General features: G+C 41.6%; 1 protein-coding gene across 5 annotated transcripts in view; it reads left to right on the forward strand.

The window, feature by feature from the left end:
* Positions 1-22,591, forward strand: part of LOC123518930 — a 132,008-nt gene that overhangs the window by 95,874 nt on the left and 13,543 nt on the right. For all 5 annotated transcript variants that reach the window (XM_045280005.1, XM_045280029.1, XM_045280021.1 and 2 more), the window contains one exon: positions 21,091-21,246. In XM_045280005.1, coding sequence (XP_045135940.1) covers positions 21,091-21,246 — 156 coding nt within the window. The remainder of the gene's footprint in view (positions 1-21,090; positions 21,247-22,591) is intronic.

Genomic DNA, 22,591 nt, shown 5'->3' on the forward strand with positions numbered 1-22,591 from the left:
GGGATTCGAACCTACGCGTGGACGTCTGCCCGATCACACACTCACCACCTTATCCACTAAGGCTAAGCCACTGCCTCTCTAAGTGGACACAAGTTCCAAATATTTCATTTTCTCATGTAGGGAAATATAAATAAGATAGACAATGAACAGTTCCACTCATCCCTGCACTAAGAACTTCACTGGCTCGTGTGCAGAGGGAAGAATGAAGAAAGATCCTGCCTAAAGAAAAAAAAATGTCTTCATTTATTCAAGTTCTAACTATTTCAGTCTTCCACAAGGAAAGACCCTGTGTGGAAATGGGAAACGCCAACAGAAGAAGAAGAAGAAGACAAGGAAAGAAAAAAAGAAAAGATATTAAAAAAAATTACCGTTTCAGGGCGAGAAAACTTCTCCATAGGGAATCAATCAGTCAGTCAATCAGCTCATCAATCAGTCATGCAAGTAAGGAGGTAATGAATGCTTCACCAAAAGTCATATTCATTCGTCTTGTTATCTCCAGGAGAACACAGGGAAGCTGCGGAAAGCCATCACATCACGCCCTCGTGTGACACTCCCTCCATTACACGAACTATCTATCTTCCTTTTCTGCCTGTCATGAATTGATCGAGTCTTCTTTCAGCGCTTCCTAATAATCCAACTCTGTTAACCTGATTACTGAGTCTGTTTCATTCATCTTGCATTCTACTTGCATGTAAAAACTAATTCCGTCAGAATTCTTTTACCTTCTTCTTGAATGAAACTTTATAATGTTTGAACGCTTAATTTCTTGTGATGTCCTGATTGCTGCCCCACATTCTGCATAGGTGTCCTCTCAGCTGGTGCAGTGTGGATGTCTGAGGCAGCTCTGCGCCAGCCAACTGTGCGGCTGAGCCAAGATCAGAAATCAAGTAACCTTCTCTATTTGCTTTTACTATCTGCGTTCTATTTTTTTTTTTCCTCCTAATAGTAGGTTTAGTTTTATCTCGACTGGTTTTTAACAAGCTTTAGTGAATGTTTCAGGGATTCCAGCCCTTCCGGTGTTACAGTCACTCTTCATTAATGTTCGTTACAACACTGTTAACAAAAGGTATGTGCTGCATGCACTCAGAAGACAAAACAGAAACTTAATCTTATCTCCGCTAATTTGCGTTACTACGTAGGTATACTTTAAGGTAGAAATGTTTCACAAGTTGTAAGTGATTATGAAAGAATATCATACAGCAGAGAGTTGAAGGGCAGGGCCACGATCTCAGTGATGAATAGTTTAACTACACTATTCTGGAACACTTTAGTGCCGCATCGCACCTTTACTGGTATACTGGCACCTTCAAAGGGCTCTACTTGGTGCTACAAGAGTTTTTAAGGTTGTTTTTGTGATTGCAGTGACAGGTTAACGAGATTTCTGCATTATTAGAAAAGAAGAAATAGTCTCGGTAACCGGGCTGATCATCTCTGCGGCCTGTGACAAGAGTCGTGATGAGAGAGCAAAGCGTTCATGAAAACGTATCTAAGAAAAACACATCAAAACCTGATTAATCATCCATGTAGCCTTTGACAACTGTCTTGCTGAGACACAAAGCACGCAACATCAAGTAACGCAGGGCTGTGTCACCTGGCAGGGTGTGTGGGGGGGATTGTTTCCAGTCAGGAGACTTGAGATTGAGGGAGCTAACTACAAGCTCTCTCTCTCTCTCTCTCTCTCTCTCTCTCTCTCTCTCTCTCTCTCTCTCTCTCTCTCTCTCTCTCTCTCTCTCTGTTTAATTTTATTTCTCGTGTTATTTGCTTTTTTTTCTTATTTATCCAGTCTTTCTTATTTTTAGTTTCTCTTCCCTTTGCGGTCTTCACTTTCAGCACCGTTGCTTTACTTCTCTCACTTCCCTCTATCATAGTTTTTTTTTCCCTCTTCCTTCCTCAGTTTATTACCTTTCATTGCTATTTTTTTCCTTGTATTGGCTTCGACATCCATCACTGCTTCTCCTTCCATATGAATCGTCGCTTCTCAATACTTCTGTCTCCTCTCCTGGATCTTCACCAACACCCGACACCCGAATCGCCTGACACACCCTCTTTCCTTGTCCATTTTCGAGTTTTATCTAATTGTTTGATGAATGTTGTGTTCCTCTTTGTCTCAATCGAGTTTATCTCTTGTGTTTTCTTCGTGTAATGCAAGTTTCAATTCAATTCAATTCAATATTTTTATTGTTGAAATCAACTACACGTCAACCAACAATAGGACTGTTATGAAGACACCGCGCATGGGCGGTCCCCCAGTCCAGATGTATCGTAAATGCATATAGATAGGCAATAATAGTAATTATAATAATAGCATCTATACTAAAAGTAATGTAAGTGATAATAACAACAAAAATGATGAATAATAAGACTAAGAATGAGTGAAAATAAGAATACCTAATAGGAATAGGAGTAGTAACAGTAATATTAACAGTAATAATAATGATAATGATAGTAATAATAATAATAATAATAATAATAATAATAATAATAATAATAATAATAATAATAATAATAATAATAATAATAATAATAATAATAATAATAATAATAATAATAATAATAATAATAATAATAATAATAATAATAATAATAATAATAATAATAATAATAATAACCACTACCATCATTATCATCATCATCATTATAATAATAACAATAATAATGTTAATAATAATAATTGTATGGACATAATAATAATAATAATAATAATAATAATAATAATAATAATAATGATAAAATAATAATAATGATGATAGCAACAACAATAGCAATAAAAATGTTTAGAGGTAAAATGTAATATTATCTTGTGGTAATGCAATGTCACTGTTCACTTTGGTCGCTCACTCACTACCTAGCTTGAAGGAACTTGGGGTAGGCAGCCTTAATTCGCTGAAAGACTAGTGGGTCAGCGAAATGTTCCACCATGTTGAACATGCTACATATACCAGTTTTCCGATATTTCTGTAGCTTAGCACAGTCCATGATATAGTGGCGGTATGTATGTTTATTGCTCTCACCACACAGCCTACACTCTGTACTGACAGTTTTTCCAGTGCGTGTTGTTATGACGTCACAAGTTGTGTCTCTGTCACGGGCATCACCATCTGGTCGATGTATCACTTCCCACACATACCTGTATCCTATTCGCAGCCAAGAGCAAGGCAAGTTTAGATGTTAGTATAGGTCTGTTTTTTATTTTCTTTTTCTTTTTTTCTTTTTAACTTTGAATCTCTGATATGATTTCTCTGTTTGTCTGTCTGTCTGTCTGTCTGTCTGTCTGTCTGTCTGTCTGTCTGTCTGTCTGTCTGTCTGTCTGTCTGTCTCTCTCTCTCTCTCTCTCTCTCTCTCTCTCTCTCTCTCTCTCTCTCTCTCTCTCTCTAATAATGATAATAATAATAATGATGATAATGATAGTGATAATAATAATAATAATAATAATAATAATAATAATAATAATAATAATAATAATAATAATAATAATAATAATAATAATAATAATAATAATAATAATAATAATAATAATAATAATGATAATAATAATGATAATAATAATAATAATAATAATAATAATAATAATAATAATAATAATAATAATAATGATAATAATAATATCAATGATAATAATAATAATAATAATAATAATAATAATAATAATAATAATAATAATAATAATAATAATGATAATAACAGTAATAATAATGATAATAATAATAGTAATAGTAATAATAATAATGATAATAGTAATGATAATAGTAATGATAATAATAATAATAATAACAGTAATAATAATGATAATAATAATAGTAATAGTAATAATAATAATGGTAATAGTAATAATAATAATAATGATAATAATAGTACTAGTACTAGGAATAATAATAATAATAACAATAATAATAATGATAACAATAATAATAATAATGAATAATAATAATAATAATAATAATGATAATAATAATAATAATAATAATAATAATAATAATAATAATAATAATAATAATAATAATAATAATAATAATAATAATAATAATAACAAAAATGATAATAAGTATAAGAATAAGAATTACACTGTTTCTTTTTATTTTCTAGATTCGTTGCCTTATTTCTCCCTTCTGCCAGTCTTCTTATGTGTTTAAATCTCATCTTGCAATTTCGTTACTCACTCTCTACTCCTGCAAAAACTTCCGTCCTATTCCACCTACTACTCTTCTTCTCTTCTTTCACCTTCTTTTTTTCTCGTTCTCTCCTCTTCTTTCCAACTGTGTGGCTCTTTACTGATAAACCGCCGTGGTACAGTGGAACCATGCGTGCTTTGGGGTCCGAGGGTCTCCAAGCGCATGAGTTCAAATCTTGTCCACGGTCTGAGTGTAGGTAACGGGTGGGCTTTGAGATAGGAGGTACCCCAAAATGTTTCCCCTATAGGCCAGAAATTCCCGTGAAAAAGCCTACATGGTGTAAATAAAAAAAAAAATGAAAATAAAAAACAACAACGCTTTACTCTCACCATGACTATTTTCAGAGGCTACAGAGATAACTAGTCCGGTGCTCAAGATTGCTTCATTTGTTAGTAATGTAGAAATCTTGTTCATCTGTCACTAGAACCTTAAAACACACTTGAAATCCGTCTAACTAACTACAGTCTCATGAACGTGATGGAGGTGCCGTGCAGAAGTGTTTCAGAATATGCTGCTTTCCTGCGTCTTCTTTGGGCTCCTAGTTTCCAACACTCCTGCGCTTCACCTTCACTATTTCAAAAGGCTTTATCTAGATTTACACGAGTTTCAAAGATGTTTTTACGGATCTAGAGACAGAATGACAAGATTTCTACTTTATCAACTCTAGAAACTCTCTTGAAATGGGCGCTAATCATCTCTGTGGCCTTGTAGAATAGTTGAGGTGTAGGAGGAAAAGGTTTCTCAATACGGGTCCTGGTATGTGTCGGTCTTTCTATTCAGCGCGCCTGGTCAGTTGACACACACAGACTGCTAAACTCTCGCTTGTTCCAGGTTACGGCTGTGAATATTTCTTGTGTTCCGCCTGTGCTCACCTCACAAAATTGGTCTTGTGACTTTTTACATGAAATATCCAAACCTTACATATCCTAATGTGAATGTAACATCACCACACGTAATCCGAGGTAACCTAACGTAACCCACATCACCAAACTTTAACTGGTCTAACCTGATTTAACCTGGCCTAACTTAAACTAACCTCACGCAATCTAACTTAATCTAATCCACCCTAACGTAGCCTAGTGTGTCCTAACTTGGTAAGCTTTGGAACTCTCTGCCCACTTCTGTATATCCGCCATCCTTTGACTTGTACTCTTTCAGGCAGCAGGTCTGAAGTCACATATTCTGTAAATGTTGACTACCACTTTCCACCCTGTTCGGGGACTGGTATACGAGTGGTTTTCTTTTTTTTCAGTGTTGTTGACCTTGCAGGGTGCCCTCTTGTCATAGAGAAAATAGATGAAAAATGACCTCACGTAATCTAATCCGACATGATGTATGGTGGAATTCAGTGAGAACGTTGATTTGAACTGCCCTGTGACTGAGGTGTGTGTGTGTGTGTGTGTGTGTGTTGTGAGGGGCATGCTGAGGCAAGAGGCGCTGTGATGATGGTAGTGGTCCCTGTGTGGTTGACAGATTTGTGGCATGTCTTACTGAACGATTTTACTTATATGCTGATGGTCTGCGCACGCACACACACACACACACACACACACACACACACACACACACACACACACACACACACACACACACACACAGTCCGGTAGCTCAGTGGTTAGAGCCCTGGCTTCACAAGCCAGAGGACTGGGGTTCGATTCCCCGGCCGGGTGGAGATATTTGGGTGTGTCTCCTTTCACGTGTAGCCCCTGTTCACCTAGCAGTGAGTAGGTACGGGATGTAAATCGAGGAGTTGTGACCTTGTTGTCCCGGTGTGTGGTGTGTGCCTGGTCTCAGGTCTATCCGAAGATCGGAAATAATGAGCTCTGAGCTCGTTCCGTAGGGTAACGTCTGGCTGTCTCGTCAGAGACTGCAGCAGATCAAACAGTGAAACACACCCGCAGTACTTCCATCACCACACTAACCTCAACACAATTCCATCACAACTTCTACACCACAACGAGACTCTTTCGGCTCTTCTGTCTGCTTACTTGTTGTTCTGTATGTCTGTCTGTCTGTCTGTCTGTTAATCAATCCGTCTGTCTGCTTGCCTGTAAGTCTATCTGCTTGTATCTATCAATAAAGAGACTTCGTGTGTATGAGATAATATACATGCATTTACTGTATGTAGGCAAGTATTTCGGTATGTGCGCGCTTACTAAAAACCATCATTCACTCCTTTGCCCGCCTATGAAAAAGTGGATTGATGACTACGAAAAGGAGGAAGAGGACGAAGAAGAGGAGGAAAAGAATTCTAATACGTGTAATTTATCTGATATTATAAAGTTGGTATGTGGAATAGTAATATTTGTACTTGTCATTGCTATCACGCGGAAGTCTGCGAGAACTGATACTCACGCACACACACACGCACAGGCACTGCTCGCTGACTCAGAGGCTGTTGTCCTCCACTGTCCCTTGGCGGCTTCAGATTCACGTCTCGTTCACCTCGCTGATACCCATATTCTCTCTCTCTCTCTCTCTCTCTCTCTCTCTCTCTTGTTTTGCTGCAATCGGATGTGTGTGTGTGTGTGTGTGTGTGTGTGTGTGTGTGTGTGTGTGTGTGTGTGTTCGTGAAAAGTCTTCTTCATGTCTTCGTGGGCGGGGCTGCGTGGCGCGTAAAGAGTATAATGCATTGTCCATTGATCTAGAAAGGCGTGGATCAAGACGAGATTTGACAGACAGTTAGGTTTGATAGGCGATATGACACCTACACATATGAAACCTCCCGAGTTTATGATCAGGATACGACAATATATCTTAATAATTCACAGCTGTCCATATTTTTATTTTTATTAATGTAAATGATTCACTTTAGTAGGACAAGGTAAAGGTTTTGCTGGACACACGGTAACAAAAGAGGAGCGGTCATAAAACACCTATACTTGTGCCATTCCGCCCGTAATATGAGTAACTCGTGTACAATTTTGCAAGTAGTACATATAACTAGCATGAAATAGTTGGATTTATTACTACAATCAAAGTCGATACTCCAGATTAGGACTGCATTCAGGGTCGCAACCAAAAAAAGGATGGGAAACTGTTCGAAACGCCAAACAGGAAAGAAATCACGAATCTAGGACTTTTAAGCACACACACACACACACACACACACACACAGCATCCTGTTGGTGGGAGGGGTGTGGGCTGTGTGGAGGTGAGTCGCGTTGGAAGGTGGGCCTGTGGGAGAAGGGAAGAGGATGGGGAGGAGGTGACGGAGGGTTGGGGGGACATAGTGGTAAAAGTGGGGAGAGTGACGGTGGGAGTGTGGTAGTGTTTGTGGCAGTGTAGCGGCGGCGGCGACAGTTTAGTGTGGCCTCAACGCGCGGTATAGTCACAGTGGGGACGAGGTACTACGCTCAGTTCTAGCTCCACGATGTCTCGCCTCTTGCTGCTCCTCTGCCTCCTCCCGCTCGCCTCACATCAGGTACTTACATCTTGGGCTTTGTCAGTGAAGAAAAGTGACAGAAGGCAGTGAAATACTCAATGGTAGCTTTTCTTGAGTTTTGTGAATGGAAAAGATTTAAAGAATGGTGGAGAAGTAGTGAAATATTCTCAGTAGATATATCAGTTAAGTAGATTTTCTTGAGTTTTATGAATGTAGAGGTCAGACAAAGTACAGTAATATTCAGTAAATGCATCAGATAGATTGTCTGGAATTTAGTGACTGAAAAGAGAGAGAGAGAGAGAGAGAGAGAGAGAGAGAGAGAGAGAGAGAGAGAGAGAGAGAGAAATATTCACGTATCTTATCAGGCTGATTTTCTCGAGATTTGTGAAAGGAAAGATGAAAAAAATGATATTGGCAATACACATTCAGAAACACTTGACGATGAGCCATTCATATACTTTGTTGCCTGTGACAAGTTAGGGTACATTAGGTTAGGTTATCTAGTCCATCATAATTCAACAACGTAACCAAGTCTATGTTGAAGTAATCCGTTCATCGGCCAGGCTGTTGGAGTGGACGTGTGTATGATTTTGCTGAAGCTTGTCAGTCTTGTATAGTGTGTGTACATTTAAGGCTCGTATTCTTAGACATTTCTGTTCTTCATCTCCACTACTTCAAAAGCCTTGATTTCAATTTACACGAGTTTTAAGATGTTTTAACGCCTCTAGAGACAGAGTAACAAGATTTTTACATTATTAACTGGAGAAAACTCTCAAAAATCCCCGCTAAACATCTCTGTGGCCCTGGAAAATAGTCGTTGTGAGAGAGCAAGGCATTTCTGAATATGGGCCTCTAAGCTCTAAGCGAAGAATAGCATGAAGAAATTATAGACAAGTTATCAGTTTGTCATTTCCATTATTTCTTCGTGGGTGAAATGTTGTTATGAATTTTGCTTTACTGTTGCACCATCTTTTACTGAAACTCTTGCTGCTGAGGAAACGTGATTGTTCTGAGTACTTTTTGTTTCAGACCGTGCGGCAAATTGACCTAATCTCTTCAATACTAGGACACATTTTTACCTTCAGATTTGTGTACGTATAGACCATTTTATTGACATTAGGAAGGGTCTATGGAGGTCACAAGATTAATGGCCACAGTCTTCACTATTTTAATCATCCACATGAGATTCTGAAGCTGTATAAAATCACTAAATAGTAAGCAAAATTAATATGGAAAAGCGTCCTGGTACTGAAGGGGTTAATTTGTAGCGATACCAAATCCCGCTCTTAAACTATAACCTGCCAGACTGTCCTTATTTCGACAGTTCTGTTCCCAATAATCAACCTCTGACAAACTCTAGAACTTCCTGCCTGCTTCTGTATTCCCAACTTCCTGACTTGACTTCATTTTAAGGAGATTTCAAAACATTAATTTTTGGATAACTCTTTCGTACCCGCAAAGGGACCGCCAGCTGAGTGGTCCTTTACGTTTTGTGTTGCCCTTGGCCAGCTTCCCTCTCTTGTATAAAAAAAAATAAATAAATAAAGCCTCAGTTTGCCGCACGCTTCTGTATAAGACGGTAATGTGCACAACAGCCAGCTCATCCATCAGTCAGCGGCGATGTGACCACCGTGTTGCCGTGTGTCCTCTCCCGCCTGATTGCTGTCACACGGCGCACGTCCCATGCTGAACAGTGCATGGCTATAGCTAGACGTTAGGCGTTACACAACACTTCTAGTCTGCCATAAAGCTAACTTAATGTGATATGGCTGAGGGTCGGCTGGGCACACTTCCCCGGCAAACTTGTATATGCTTGCAAAATTATTATTATTGTTATTATTAATACTATTATTATTATTATTATTATTATTATTATTATTATTATTATTATTATTATTATTGTTATTGTTATTATTATTATTATTATCATTATTATTGTTTTTTCATGTTTTCGTTAAAAAGTGGCAAGGTGTGTTGCTGTGTTCATCTGTAACTCCTTTCTATTCATTTATTTTTTTTTTCTCTCTTTTCTATGGAGCAGGGGAAAACTGGCTAAGAGCAACAAAACCAATTAAACAAAAAGGCCCTCGTAGTTGCCAGCAGTCCCGAACAGATCCGAAAGAGTTGGCCATAAGAATGGGATGTTACTGTGTGTGTGTGTGTGTGTGTGTGTGTGTGTGTGTGTGTGTGTGTGTGTGTGTGTGTGTGTGTGTGTGTGTGTGTGTGTGTGTGTGTGTGTGTGTGTGTATGTGTTTCAGCAAGAAGAATTGCAGAAATGCTTCTTATCCAAAAAAACAGTCACTAATCACAATACAGAATATAACGAAGAGCAGGTCATGTCTCAGCTGGTCTGAGTGTACTGCGAGGGGCGCAGCACGAGGCAGACGAGCCCCGTGGCTTCTGTGATCAAGTATAGTGTACAACTCGAGAGATCAATTCAAGGAGAGCATTGTCCAATGGTTTGGCGCTTCACCTCCAGTGCTCTCAGTAAACTGAAGTGAACGTGGTGCTTTGAGTAGTCTTGTAATGATTCTTGTGATGGATAAATAAAGCTTTCTCATCAACAACGGAAATAAAAGGAAAAACTGTTATGTTAACAAGACCAGTCATGTTTGCGAACTTGAAAACACTTCCTATGGGAGGCGATGATTTATAAATGCATGTCCGGGTGTGTGCACATCCTGGGCGTGGCCAGCGCAGCGTGCTGCCTGTCATACCAAGCTGAGCAGAACACTTCTCAGATATTAACTGAACAAACCCCGGACACCGCCTTCCCTCCAGCTGTCTGTGGAGGAAAGGGAAGCAAGATCACGCAACATGGAAAAAAAATGGCACTGAAATATCCATAGGGAATGATACAAGAACTATTACTATCACGTCCATGGAAGACAAGTAGTGGTACATCACACAACAATACACCAGACAAAAACAAGGTCCCACTATGACACGGGGAGCAGTGCTGTGTTTTGCTGTAATGACGCATAGTATTTTGGTTGCGGATTGAAGTGTGGGGTTGCCAGCAAGACCATATTCAGAAACACTTTGCTTTCTTAACGCGACTATTTTCAAAGGCCACAAAGATAATTAGCCAGGTTCTCAAGAATGTTTTTTACCCGTTGATAATGTAGAAATCTTGTTAAAACGTCACTAACCGTAGAAACACCCTTATAATCCCACGTCATTTCAACTAGAACCATACGAAAGCAGAGGAGGTGCGAGCAGAAGTGATTCAGAATGTCGTGCACGGTGAGTGGAGCAGGTCTGGCAGGCGGCTGGTGAGCGGGAACATAAGATAGAAAGCCTTAGTAGGTCAGATTCATAGATGAGGATCCCACCAGGTATTAGCTAAACAGGAGGTGCCTCGTGTACACCAGCTGCCCTTTCCTATACCTTTTATGACAGTGTGTAATTCGCCTCGGTCGTCTGCTGGTCACCCAGCTAGTCTTCCCCATTACGGAGCGAGCTCAGAGCTCATAGACCGATCTTCGGGTAGGACTGAGACCACATCACACATCACACACCGGGAAAGCGAGGCCACAACCCCCCCCCCGAGTTACATCCTCTACCTATTTACTGCTAGGTAAACAGGGGCTACATATTAAGAGGCTTGCCCATTTGCCTCGCCGCTTCCCGAAACTCGAACCCAGCCCTCTCGATTGTGAGTCGAGCGTGCTAACCACTACGTGTGTGTGTGTGTGTGTGTGTGTGTGTGTGTGTGTGTGTGTGTGTGTGTGTGTGTGTGTGTGTGTGTGTGTGTGTTTGATTGATCTGCTGCAGTCTCTGACGAGACAGCCAGACGTTAGTTACCCTACGGAACGAGCTCAGAGCTCATTACTTCCGATCTTCGGATAGGCCTGAGACCAGGCACACACCACACACCGGGACAACAAGATCACAACTCCTCGATTTACATCCCGTACCTACTCACTGCTAGGTGAACAGGGGCTACACGTGAAAGGAGACACACCCAAATATCTCCACCCTGCCGGGGAATCGAATCCCGGTCCTCTGGCTTGTGAAGCCAGCGCTCTAACCACTGAGCTACCGGGCGTGTGTGTGTGTGTGTGTGTGTGTGTGTGTGTGTGCGTGTGTGGGATATTTAAAGCATGATAGTGAGGAATGGAGGAATTGATTTTATGTAAGACTTCGAGTAATGTTTCTACTACTGCTTCATGTTTTAGTAAGGGGAACAGTAGTGGATTGCCCCGCTATGAGTAGTAGTGACACAAGCAAAATCAACAACAAAAACACCACCACCACCACCGCCAACAACAACACCAACAACAACACCAACAACAACAACAACAACAGCACAAAAATAGTAACAATGATAATAATGATACTACTACTACTACTAATATTACTACTACTACTACTACTACTACTACTACTACTACTACTACTACTACTACTATTATTAATAATAATAATAATAATAATAATTCATTCTTATTATTGTTATTATTATTATTATTATTATTATTATTATTATTATTATTATTATTATCATTATTATTATTATTATTATTATCATTATCATTATTACTCTCATTGTTACTTCATTATTATTTTCATTATTGTTTTTTGTTATCGTTATCATTCATCGCGGTGGTGGTGTTGGTAGTGGTGGTGGTGTTGGTAGTGGTGATGGTGTTGAGTATTATCCTGACCTTGTCCCAGACAGGATTACCTCCCTGACAAGGCCGCCAGGACCCACACAAACACACACACACATACACACACACACACACACACACACACACACACACACACACACACACACACACACACACACACGGCCCGGTAGCTCAGTGGTTAGAGCCCTGGCTTCACAAGCCAGAGGACCGGGATTCGATTCCCCGGCCGGGTGGAGATATTTGGGTGTGTCTCCTTTCACGTGTAGCCCCTGTTCACCTAGCAGTGAGTAGGTACGGGATGTAAATCGAGGAGTTGTGACCTTGTTGTCCCGGTGTGTGGTGTGTGCCTGGTCTCAGGCCTATCCGAAGATCGGAAATAATGAGCTCTGAGCTCGTTCTGTAGGGTAACGTCTGGCTGTCTCGTCAGAGACTGCAGCAGATCAAACAGTGAATTACACACACACACACACACACACACACACACACACACACACACACACACACACACCTAGCAGCAAATAGGTACGGGATGTAACTCGAGGGGTTGTGGCCTCGCTTTCCCGGTGTGTGGAGTGTTTTGTGGTCTCAGTCCTACCCGAAGATCGATCTATGAGCTCTGAGCTAGTTCCGTAATGGGGAAGACTGGCTGGGCAGACGACCGTGGTGAAATTACACATACAACAAGTAGCGGCTCCTCCATTCTCCTCTCTCTCTCTCTCTCTCTCTCTCTCTCTCTCTCTCTCTCTCTCTCTCTCTCTCTCTCTCTCTCTCTCTCTCTACCCGTTTCTCGTGATCAACCCCGTACATCATTTATACGTAGTTACACACACCTTCCATTTAAGACCGGAACTACGAAACGCTCTGCTCTCTCATCATTACGATTTCCTAAAGGTACAGAGATGCTCAGCCCAGTTCTCAGAGTGTGTCTTGTTTATAATGTTATAATCTTATCTAACGTGACTATAACCATAAAAAGCACTCATAAAAATCCGATAAGTTCAAGTGGAGACTTTTAAAGGAGGTGGATCTCGAGGTGTGACGGAGAAATGTTTCGTGCAGGATATTGTTAGAACTCACTTTCTTTCCTCTGCATAAAATTTATGGCTTTCAGGACGAGATTAAATGTTGTCAGTATCCTCCCTGGCTCTTGACTCTCCTGACCTTCCTCCCTCACACGTATGACGATAATTGAGTATATTATGTACTTAACATTGACCATTATTGAAAGATGGAGAGGAAAAATTTGGCTTATGCTTCGCAGGTTTGTGGATGACTAGAATTAAGCTAGTAAAAACACAGTAGATGCAGAGATGTTAGATAGACTCGAGAGGAGGTTAGACAGACTCATGGATAAAGCCTAGAGATGAAAAGAGAAATAATCAGGAGCTGCCCTTTGGGAGAACACCAGCTGGCCATTTGTGAGCCCGTATTTTCAGGAACGCTTTGCTCTCTCACCTCGACTATTTTCAAGGGCCACAGAAATTATTACAGCGGGATTTTCAAGAGTGTTTCTCCAGTTAATAACGTCGAAATCTTGTCACTCTGCTTATAGAAACATGAAAACACCTTAATAAAAATCTTATGTAAATCTTTTGAAATAGTGGAGGTGAAGTACAGAAGTGTTTAAGAATGCGAGCTCACAGTAGTCTTGTTTTGCGTCGTTCTTGTGTTCTAGCGTGGTATATTTCACACAGCGCCACAGGGAGTAATGACAGTGCACTTGCTACGCTGCTACGGCTTTCCTTTGAGTTCGATTATTGCGGCGTTAGTTTAAATGTGCAACTTCAGACCATATTCTGAAATACTTCCGCTTCCGCGCCACACCTCTACCGCTTTCCAAAGGCTATCATGGATGATAAATGGGTTTCTAAGGCCATTTTCATAGTTTCATAGTTTTATACTAACAAGATTTGTACATCATTTGGAGGAGGGAAAGTCTTTCAGAGCCCAGCTAGTCTTTGTGGCCTTTGAAGATAGTGGTGGTAGGAGAATACTGTTGAGCGCTCAGAAGGATGCCAGTGACAGGACGGATGAAACGGAGCAGGCTTCAATTACCGTAGTTTTATTTTGGCCCTCGGTCAAGTTGTCATTTCCTCAGTCTTACTAGAATGTGGCTTTAGTTTAGTGTATAGTTTTGAAGGGCACGAGTGACAACAGGACGGATAAAGCAGAGCAAACTATTTTCTCTTAGGCTAAATAGAATGTTTTGTTAAGGCTGGTCCACAAGTGTCAATAGGTGACTGAAATTGCAAGAAGGTAGATTTTCCGACTGAATATAGTGACTGGAGAAACCAGTCGCAAAACAAGACATGTTGGTCTTGTTCAGTCGATTTGAGACTTTGTTTACGTTGTGACGTCACAGAGGAAAGTTTGAAAATGTGGTGTCCAGATGTAGAGAAGATGTTTGAGTTGGTGAGGGAAAAAGCACATCTGGGACCCTCAAAATGATTTCTACAGCAAAAAAAAAAAAAAAAAAAAAAAAAAAAAAAAAAAAAAGAAAAAAAGAAAAACAACTTACGCAAATCGACGTTCGATGAGATCGTTGGCATTCTCCAGGAACTGTTTCCTTCTATGCAGGGTGTTGTTGGAGGTCAGGATTGAAGACTTGTGATGATTTAATTTGATTTCAATTGTGCGTAATCTTTTTAAGATTAAACTACCGCTTTGGCAACGTCACCGGAGGAAGACATCTGTTGAGTAGCTGTTTGTTTACATTCACTTCCTGTCAACCACTACATCCAGCCCATACTTCCCAGTCGCTATGTGTGAACGTGTTCCAACTGGAAGGGCTCTCTCCATACGTCTAGTGACTTGCAATCTCAGTCGCATATTGACACGTGTGAATCTGCCTTTAGTTAAGACGTCAGTGAGCACTTCAGGCCCTTTCGTGCCTGTGGTGTTCCTCTATAAGGTAAAACAATGGACCGGTTTCATATTGTTATAGCAGTCTGAGGATTTGAATTCTCGCCTCAAACTCAAAATACTATATTGGAATGTTGTGGCGCAGCATCTCAACTACCTCTACTCAAAGATGTGGAAGTTGTTAATGTTTTCAAGGATGTTTTCATGATTGTAGTGGTCGTTAAGTAGGTTGCAGCGGATGTTATTGTGACTTTCAGTGATATTCTCATCAAGGGTGTAATGGAAATTGTTCAAGTTTTTAATGATATTCCCATTATTGAAGCGACAATGTATATAGATCCTTGTTATTGAAAGTTTATTAACCTTTTCTAACGCTAGCGTCACAAACTGTAGAGGAAACCATTGACATTTTCAAGAGCGTTTTCAAGGAGACTGCTAAGTTGAAGATGAAAGAACAAACAGAACTCAATTTATAGTATGTGATAATGAGATCTTCGCAAATGCTTGTTAGAGAGAACAAAGCGTTTCAGAATTAAGGCTGGCGTGATGGGTGTGGGTGTGGGTGTGGTCGATGTTACAGGAACGGGTTTGTCTCTCAAGGTCAGGACACCGACCCACAGGTATACACGTTTCTCCCGCGGCATGACACTGTTCTTCTCCACCCTCTTTTGTAGCATCACCGCTATCCTCTTGTTCCTACCTCCCCATACCCCAGAGAGAGAGAGAGAGAGAGAGAGAGAGAGAACAAATATTTATCCAATCTTTCTTAGAATCACAAACACAACACACACTTAGATAGAATGTTGTTACCAGATTACTTGCCTTTCTGGACACTACTGTAAACTGACCCACATCTCTCTCTCTCTCTCTCTCTCTCTCTCTGAATGGTCTGAGATATCCCAGTGTTAAGGTTCGTTAAGTCAGTTCCGTTAATTCTGTGTTGCAATATAGACAACGAGGTAAGGTGTGTTTCATTGTGTCATTTCGAGGCAGTCTGGTTAATATATGAGGTTTATTTTCCTGTATTGGATGTCAATGCCGCCTTGGATGTCAGAGGAGTATGTATGTATGTATGGGGTTGTTGTTGTTGTTGTTGTTCGTGTCAAGTTATCAACAGTCGTGTGTGTGTGTGTGTTTCACTGTTTGATCTGCTGCAGTCTCTGACGAGACAGCCAGACGTTACCCTACGGAACGAGCTCAGAGCTCATTGTTTCCGATCTTCGGATAGGCCTGAGACCAGGCACACACCGCACGCCGGGACAACAAGGTCACAACTCCTCGATTTACATCCCGTACCTACTCACTGCTAGGTGAACAGGGGCTACACGTGAAAGGAGACACACCCTAATATCTCCACCCGGCCGGGGAATCGAACCCCGGTCCTCTGGCTTGTGAAGCCAGCGCTCTAACCACTGAGCTACCGGGTGTGTGTGTGTGTGTGTGTGTGTGTGTGTGGCAGCAGTAAGGAAGCTATCGGCATCGTAATTGTCTTAGCATCTCAGCACAAAGGGGAGAGTGAATGACATTGTAATCCTTGAAGTTATTATCACCTCTTCCCTTCTTGCGAGGCCATATCTCTCCTCCATAAAACATACACAGCCTTTTCCCGCTCTCACCCTCAACTTCAACCATACGCCACTTCCATCCTCCCTACGAGACTCCAGATCTATATGGCTACGTCACTGTAATTACTTAGTCCCGCATTCAAAAAACGCTTTGCTCTCTCACCACTACAGTTTCAAAGATTACAGAGATGACTGACCGACTTCTCTTCTGTTGACGATATAGAATTTTTATTAGTTTATCTCTAGAACCATCAGATAGCTCTAGAAAAACATGGAACTTGGTTTTGAGAGTAGTGAAGGTACAGTGGAGAAGTGTTGCGCAACGTGGTATACTTACTCGCAGGAATCCACAGTCTGAATCCTCAAGTATCACAAAAACAAATGACAACGGAAGTGCTGAGGAGTTGCCTGTCAGTGTTTGGTGAGGGGGACACTTCCACACAATTCAAGCAATTCACGTCTTGCAGCAGGTCGCCTGGCTTCATCTCTAATGTGCGGAACACACATTAGAGGCGGATCAGTGTGGTGCCATACGCTCCGTGCTGTCATCTTCCTCATGGTGCCAGACTGGTCAACGTGGTGCCACACGCCCTGTGCTGTCACCTCCTCTCTGTTTCCTCCTGGATATGGATGATGTGCCGTTCAGGCCACTCATGCGCTTGCTACCAACCACTGTGTGTCTGTGTCTGTGGAATTTAACGGTCACACACACACACACACACACACACACACACACACACACACACACACACACACACACACACACACACACACACACACACACACACAAACACACACACACGCTCGACTCACAATTGAGAGGCCCGGGTTCGAGTCTCGGTAAGCAGCAAGGCAAATGTGCAAGTCTCTTAATATGTGGCCCTTGTTCACCTAGCAATAAATAGGTACGGGATATAACCCGAGGGGTTGTGGCCTCGCTTTCCCGGTGTGTGTTGTGTGTTGATGTGGTCTCAGTCCTACCCGAAGATCGGTCTATGAGCTCTGAGCTCTCTCCGTAATAGGGAAGACTGGCTGGGTGACCAGCAGACGACCCAGGTGAATTACACACACACACACACACACACACACACACACACACACACACACACACACATTCGTGTATTGTAGTATTTTTTAATGTGTTTTATAAAACCCGTCAAGTGTTTACCCTTCAGAGTGGAACAGATCGTGATAGTTTGCCTTTTTGATAAAGTTCTGTTTAGAATTTAGATTGAGTGCCCTCCCTTTGCCTTAGTGCAACTCTCACGGCGCGGCGGCACACATCCTGCACGACCAGTACTGCCTGGGGCGACCACAGACACGCCAGACCACCTTGAAGGATTTCGACACCATATAACTGTTGTTGACATGCAACATTTACTCCTTAACGTTACATCTTTGTTGTGAGCAGGGCTGATCAACGTCAAGAGTGACGGTATAATGCCGTGGGTGGCGAGGTGCCGTGGCCTCATCCACAGCAAGGGTCTGACGTGCTGCCTGCTCAGCTTGTGGTGGAGGTGGTTGCTTATTCTCACAAGGCGTCCACACTCTTGCCTGGATTAGTCTGTCTCCGAGTAGTTTGACGTTCCACACAATTTTCTACCACGAGGTGAAAGGGGTTGACTCGCATCCCTTGTTATGGTGCAGTCAAGACTACAAGACACTGTACTAGATTTTTTTTATATGTCCTGGCCTATAGCGCCTGTTGATAACTAGAAAAGTATTGGAAGTGCTGTTAAGCTTCCACCCATTAGTGTAACCACCTAGAACCTGGTATCATGGTGACATGTAGGTAACTTTAAACCAATCAACAAATGGCAAAGTTTCAAGGCCGTTCTTTTTTTTTTTTTTATACCATGTCGGCTTTTCATGGGAATTTATGGGCTAAAGGGGATACTTTTTGGGATACCTCCTATCTCAAAGCCCACCCGCTAGGAAACCATTACCCCGAGTGAGGAAGCCCAACCTACACTCGGACCGTGGACAGGATTCGAATCCGTGCGCTTGGAGACCCCTCGGACCCCAAAGCACGCATGGTTCCACTTGGTGGGATTCGAACATAACGTGGACGTCTTCCTGATCCCACGTTCACCACCTTATCCACTACGCCACCGCTTCTCTTTACACCTGGGGGCCCTCAGCAATCGCCTAGTCCACCTATAGCTGGATACGGTTCTGAGTCTAAGTCCAAAAATTTTTGATTTCGAGGAGAGATATGAAGGCATTGGTTCTCAAATAGGGTTATAGATGAATAAAATGGTCTCAGTATTCAGATTATTATTGAGGTCCGTATTCACAAACGCCTTACTCTCTCACCTCGACTGTTTTTCAAAGGCAACAGAGATAATGGCCGGGGTTTTCATTAGTGTTTCTCCAGTTATTAATGTAGAAATCTTGTCAATCTGCCTCTAGAACCGTAAAAACACCTTAAAAAACTCTTGTACATTTAAATAAAGTGACATAAACCCTGTTGAAATAGTATAGGTGAAGCACAGGGGTGTTTGGGAATACCAGCCTTGAATACACACCGCCGACTCACTGAGACAAACTTATGAATAGTGATGATTGATGGAAACAGGTTTGATACAGCCAGGAACTGTCACGTGTTGGCCTGATGACTTCTTTCAGCTTACCTTACTCTCTTACGTTTTCGTTTGAGTTTGTCTGGTTTATGATGTATATATGGAATGACTATCTTCCTTCACCTTGTCCAGAAGAAAAGAGACGATTCTAATTTTGCAAAGCAGTTCGTCTCATCACCAACCTTTCTTCCTGACACTGGGTAGGGATTCCACTCAGGATGTCTTTATGCACTTCTTTTATTTGTCTGCCTGCCTATCTCTTTATCTGTCTGTCTGTCTGTCTCTTTATTTGTCTGTCTGTCTGTCTCTTTATCTGTCTGCATGTCTGTCTCTTTATCTGTCTGCCTGTCTGTCTCTTTATCTGTCTGCCTGTCTGTCTCTTTATCTGTCTGCCTGTCTGTCTCTTTATCTGTCTGCCTGTCTGTCTCTTTATTTGTCTGCTTGTCTATCTTTTTATTTTCTAACTGAGCGTATTAGTTTTGAGTCACTGGAGAGCTTTAAAAGAAGATTAGATCAATTCAAGGATGGAAAAGCTGGGTATGTGCCTTGTAAGACCGCCTCGTGTAGGCCTGGATGGCTCCCTGCAGCCTCCCTCATTATGAATAAACCAGGAGCCGAAACAGTTTGCTTGTCTCCCACAACTTGAACACTTTTGGTGTCAATGCATTCATGCAACTGAAGTGACCACACCTGTTCTAAAAATGTCTTGTCACTTGACTGCTTTTACTGTTTTCTTTGGTAATGTCATATGACGATTCGCTGATACCCTTCAGGTCAATAAGCTTTCCCTGTAATTCAACCACGAGAGAGAGAGAGAGAGAGAGAGAGAGAGAGAGAGAGAGAGAGAGAGCGCGCACTGAGACAGGACTTGCACATGAAAGGATGGACAGGTAGAGGAGCACTAGATATAGTATAAGTGTAATAATGATTGTACTAAGACCATCAGTGTTGTGTTTCCTGTGCGTTCAGTGCATTCCGTCATCGCTCGTTCATTCATATTCCGCACAACTTTGTGGACCTTTGTTGACGAAATGCACCCTTGCAGCGTCCTGTGTTCTGTGGCACCTCGTCACTGCAGGATTTTATTGGTGAAACGACTGAAATGCCGCATTTGACTGAAGTGCCGCATGTTGTTGTTGTTGTCGTTGTTGTTATGGCAGTGGTGGTGGTGGTGATGGTGGTGGCAGTGGTGGTGGTGGTGATGGTGGTGGTAGTAGCGGTGGTGGTGGTGGTTTCTTTTGCAAGAAAGGTTAATGACAAAACTGAAAAAAAATAATGTCCACTGCAGGTACAGCACTACCTGTCACTTCCTTCAGAAGATACTTCGAAAGCAAGTCGAAAATCACTATATATATATATATATATATATATATATATATATATATATATATATATATATATATATATATATATATATATATATGTATTACGCGCGTGTGTGTGTGTGTGTGTGTGTGTGTGTGTGTGTGTGTGTGTGTTTCACTGTTTGATCTGCTGCAGTCTCTGACGAGACAGCCAGACGTTACCCTACGGAACGAGCTCAGAGCTCATTATTTCCGATCTTCGGATAGGCCTGAGACCAGGCACACACCACACACCGGGACAACAAGGTCACAACTCCTCGATTTACATTCCGTACCTACTCACTGCTAGGTGAACAGGGGCTACACGTGAAAGGAGACACACCCAAATATCTCCACCCGGCCGGGGAATCGAACCACGGTCCTCTGGCTTGTGAAGCCAGCGCTCTAACCACTGAGCTAACGGACAGTGTGTGTGTGTGTGTGTGTGTGTGTGTGTGTGTTTATTTATTTATATATTTATCTATTTATTTATTTATTTACTTATATGTGTGTGTTAGCGTCACCGTGAGAGCCTTGTGCTTTGCAGGTGTCAGGGGCGGGCGGCGGCAAGGTGAAGGTGGACGTGTACTTCTCGTCCCTGTGTTCAGACACCGTGAGGTTCTTCAAAAACCAGCTGTACCCTGCTTGGACGCAACTTCAGGACATTATGGATCTTAACCTTATACCTTTCGGCAAGGCCAAGGTACGTGCCTGTCTATCCCTTTACCTGCATGTGATTCCGTTCCCAAGGGAGAAAATGCTTCAAGAAAAAAAATGTTCCTTACGAACGGAGACCGAAATTTTTGATTTGCTTTACCCTGAGAGGAATAGATCAGGAGAGCATTTGCTAGAGGTCTGTACGTGGTGTTGTGAATGTAATGACAGAAGCAAACACTCTCAGGTTCAGCAAACACGACAGAGCAATAAGTAATGGCATCATTCTGCATAAAGTTGGATTAGAATATTAGATAAAATTGAGTTGATCCTGAAATAGAATGTTGGATGAATGGAATAGACTCAATACTCGTATTTATGTTGTTATTGACTAGTCATCAGGAATCTTCCAAAGAAGGACATAAATTCATGGATGAGGATGGTAAGTGGAAACATGTAAGTAGTAAGTAAATAAGTAAGTATGTAAGTAAATAATTATGTTCTAATGTCTCCTTAACCCATTCTCTCTCCTTCTTCCTCCATTCTCCCTCCTCCCTCCTACCTCTTACCTTTTCCTCCACAGTGCGCCTCCACCGATCTTCTGTACATTACACACACAACACATTACCACATCAGCACACAATAGTAAGTACAAATTATACCTTTCCTTCCCTTACACTAAAGATAATTTTCAAACCGCCTAACAAGCATGGTGTTTGTAATACTCTCCTCAGCAAACAAAAGCAGCGGTAGGCAAAGCTGTGTCTTCCTTCTATACTGTACCTGTGTTCCCTCTAGAGCAGTGTTAGTGTAGACTAGACTGTAGAGGAGTGCGGCTAGAGGAAACAGTAAATGCAGACCTTATAAATCTCGTGTTTTGTAACATCCATCTGTGTGTGTCCCATGTTCCTCCTCTCTTCTGTTCACCATTCTCCGCCATCCTCTGTTCTTTCTGCATCTCTCTCTCTCTCTCTCTCTCTCTCTCTCTCTCTCTCTCTCTCTCTCTCTCTCTCTCTCTCTCTCTCTCTCTCTCTCTCTCTCTCTCTCTCTCTCTCTCTCTCTCTCTCTCTCTCTCTCTCTCTCTCTCTCTCTCTCTCTCTCTCTCTCTCTTTTTTTTTTTTTTTTTTATTTAAACAAAACTTAATACAAAGGAACATGTACCCAAAGGCGCACTGTCGTGTGCTACCTATTCTAAGGGTACTACAATCTATTTCTCTACAATATTTACAAGACTTAAAAATAGATAATATACAAGATGGTCAGCATGTAAATGGAGCACTATTCGTTTCACTTCACTAGCACTATTCACGCACTGCACTACACTGAGTGTCACGTCACAAAGAGTGTCAGAGGAGTTGGCAGTGTCTGTCTCCACTTATGTGCCATCAGTTTGA

This window comes from Portunus trituberculatus, chromosome 7 (genome assembly GCF_017591435.1).
Source record: "Portunus trituberculatus isolate SZX2019 chromosome 7, ASM1759143v1, whole genome shotgun sequence".
Lineage (NCBI taxonomy): Eukaryota > Metazoa > Arthropoda > Malacostraca > Decapoda > Portunidae > Portunus > Portunus trituberculatus.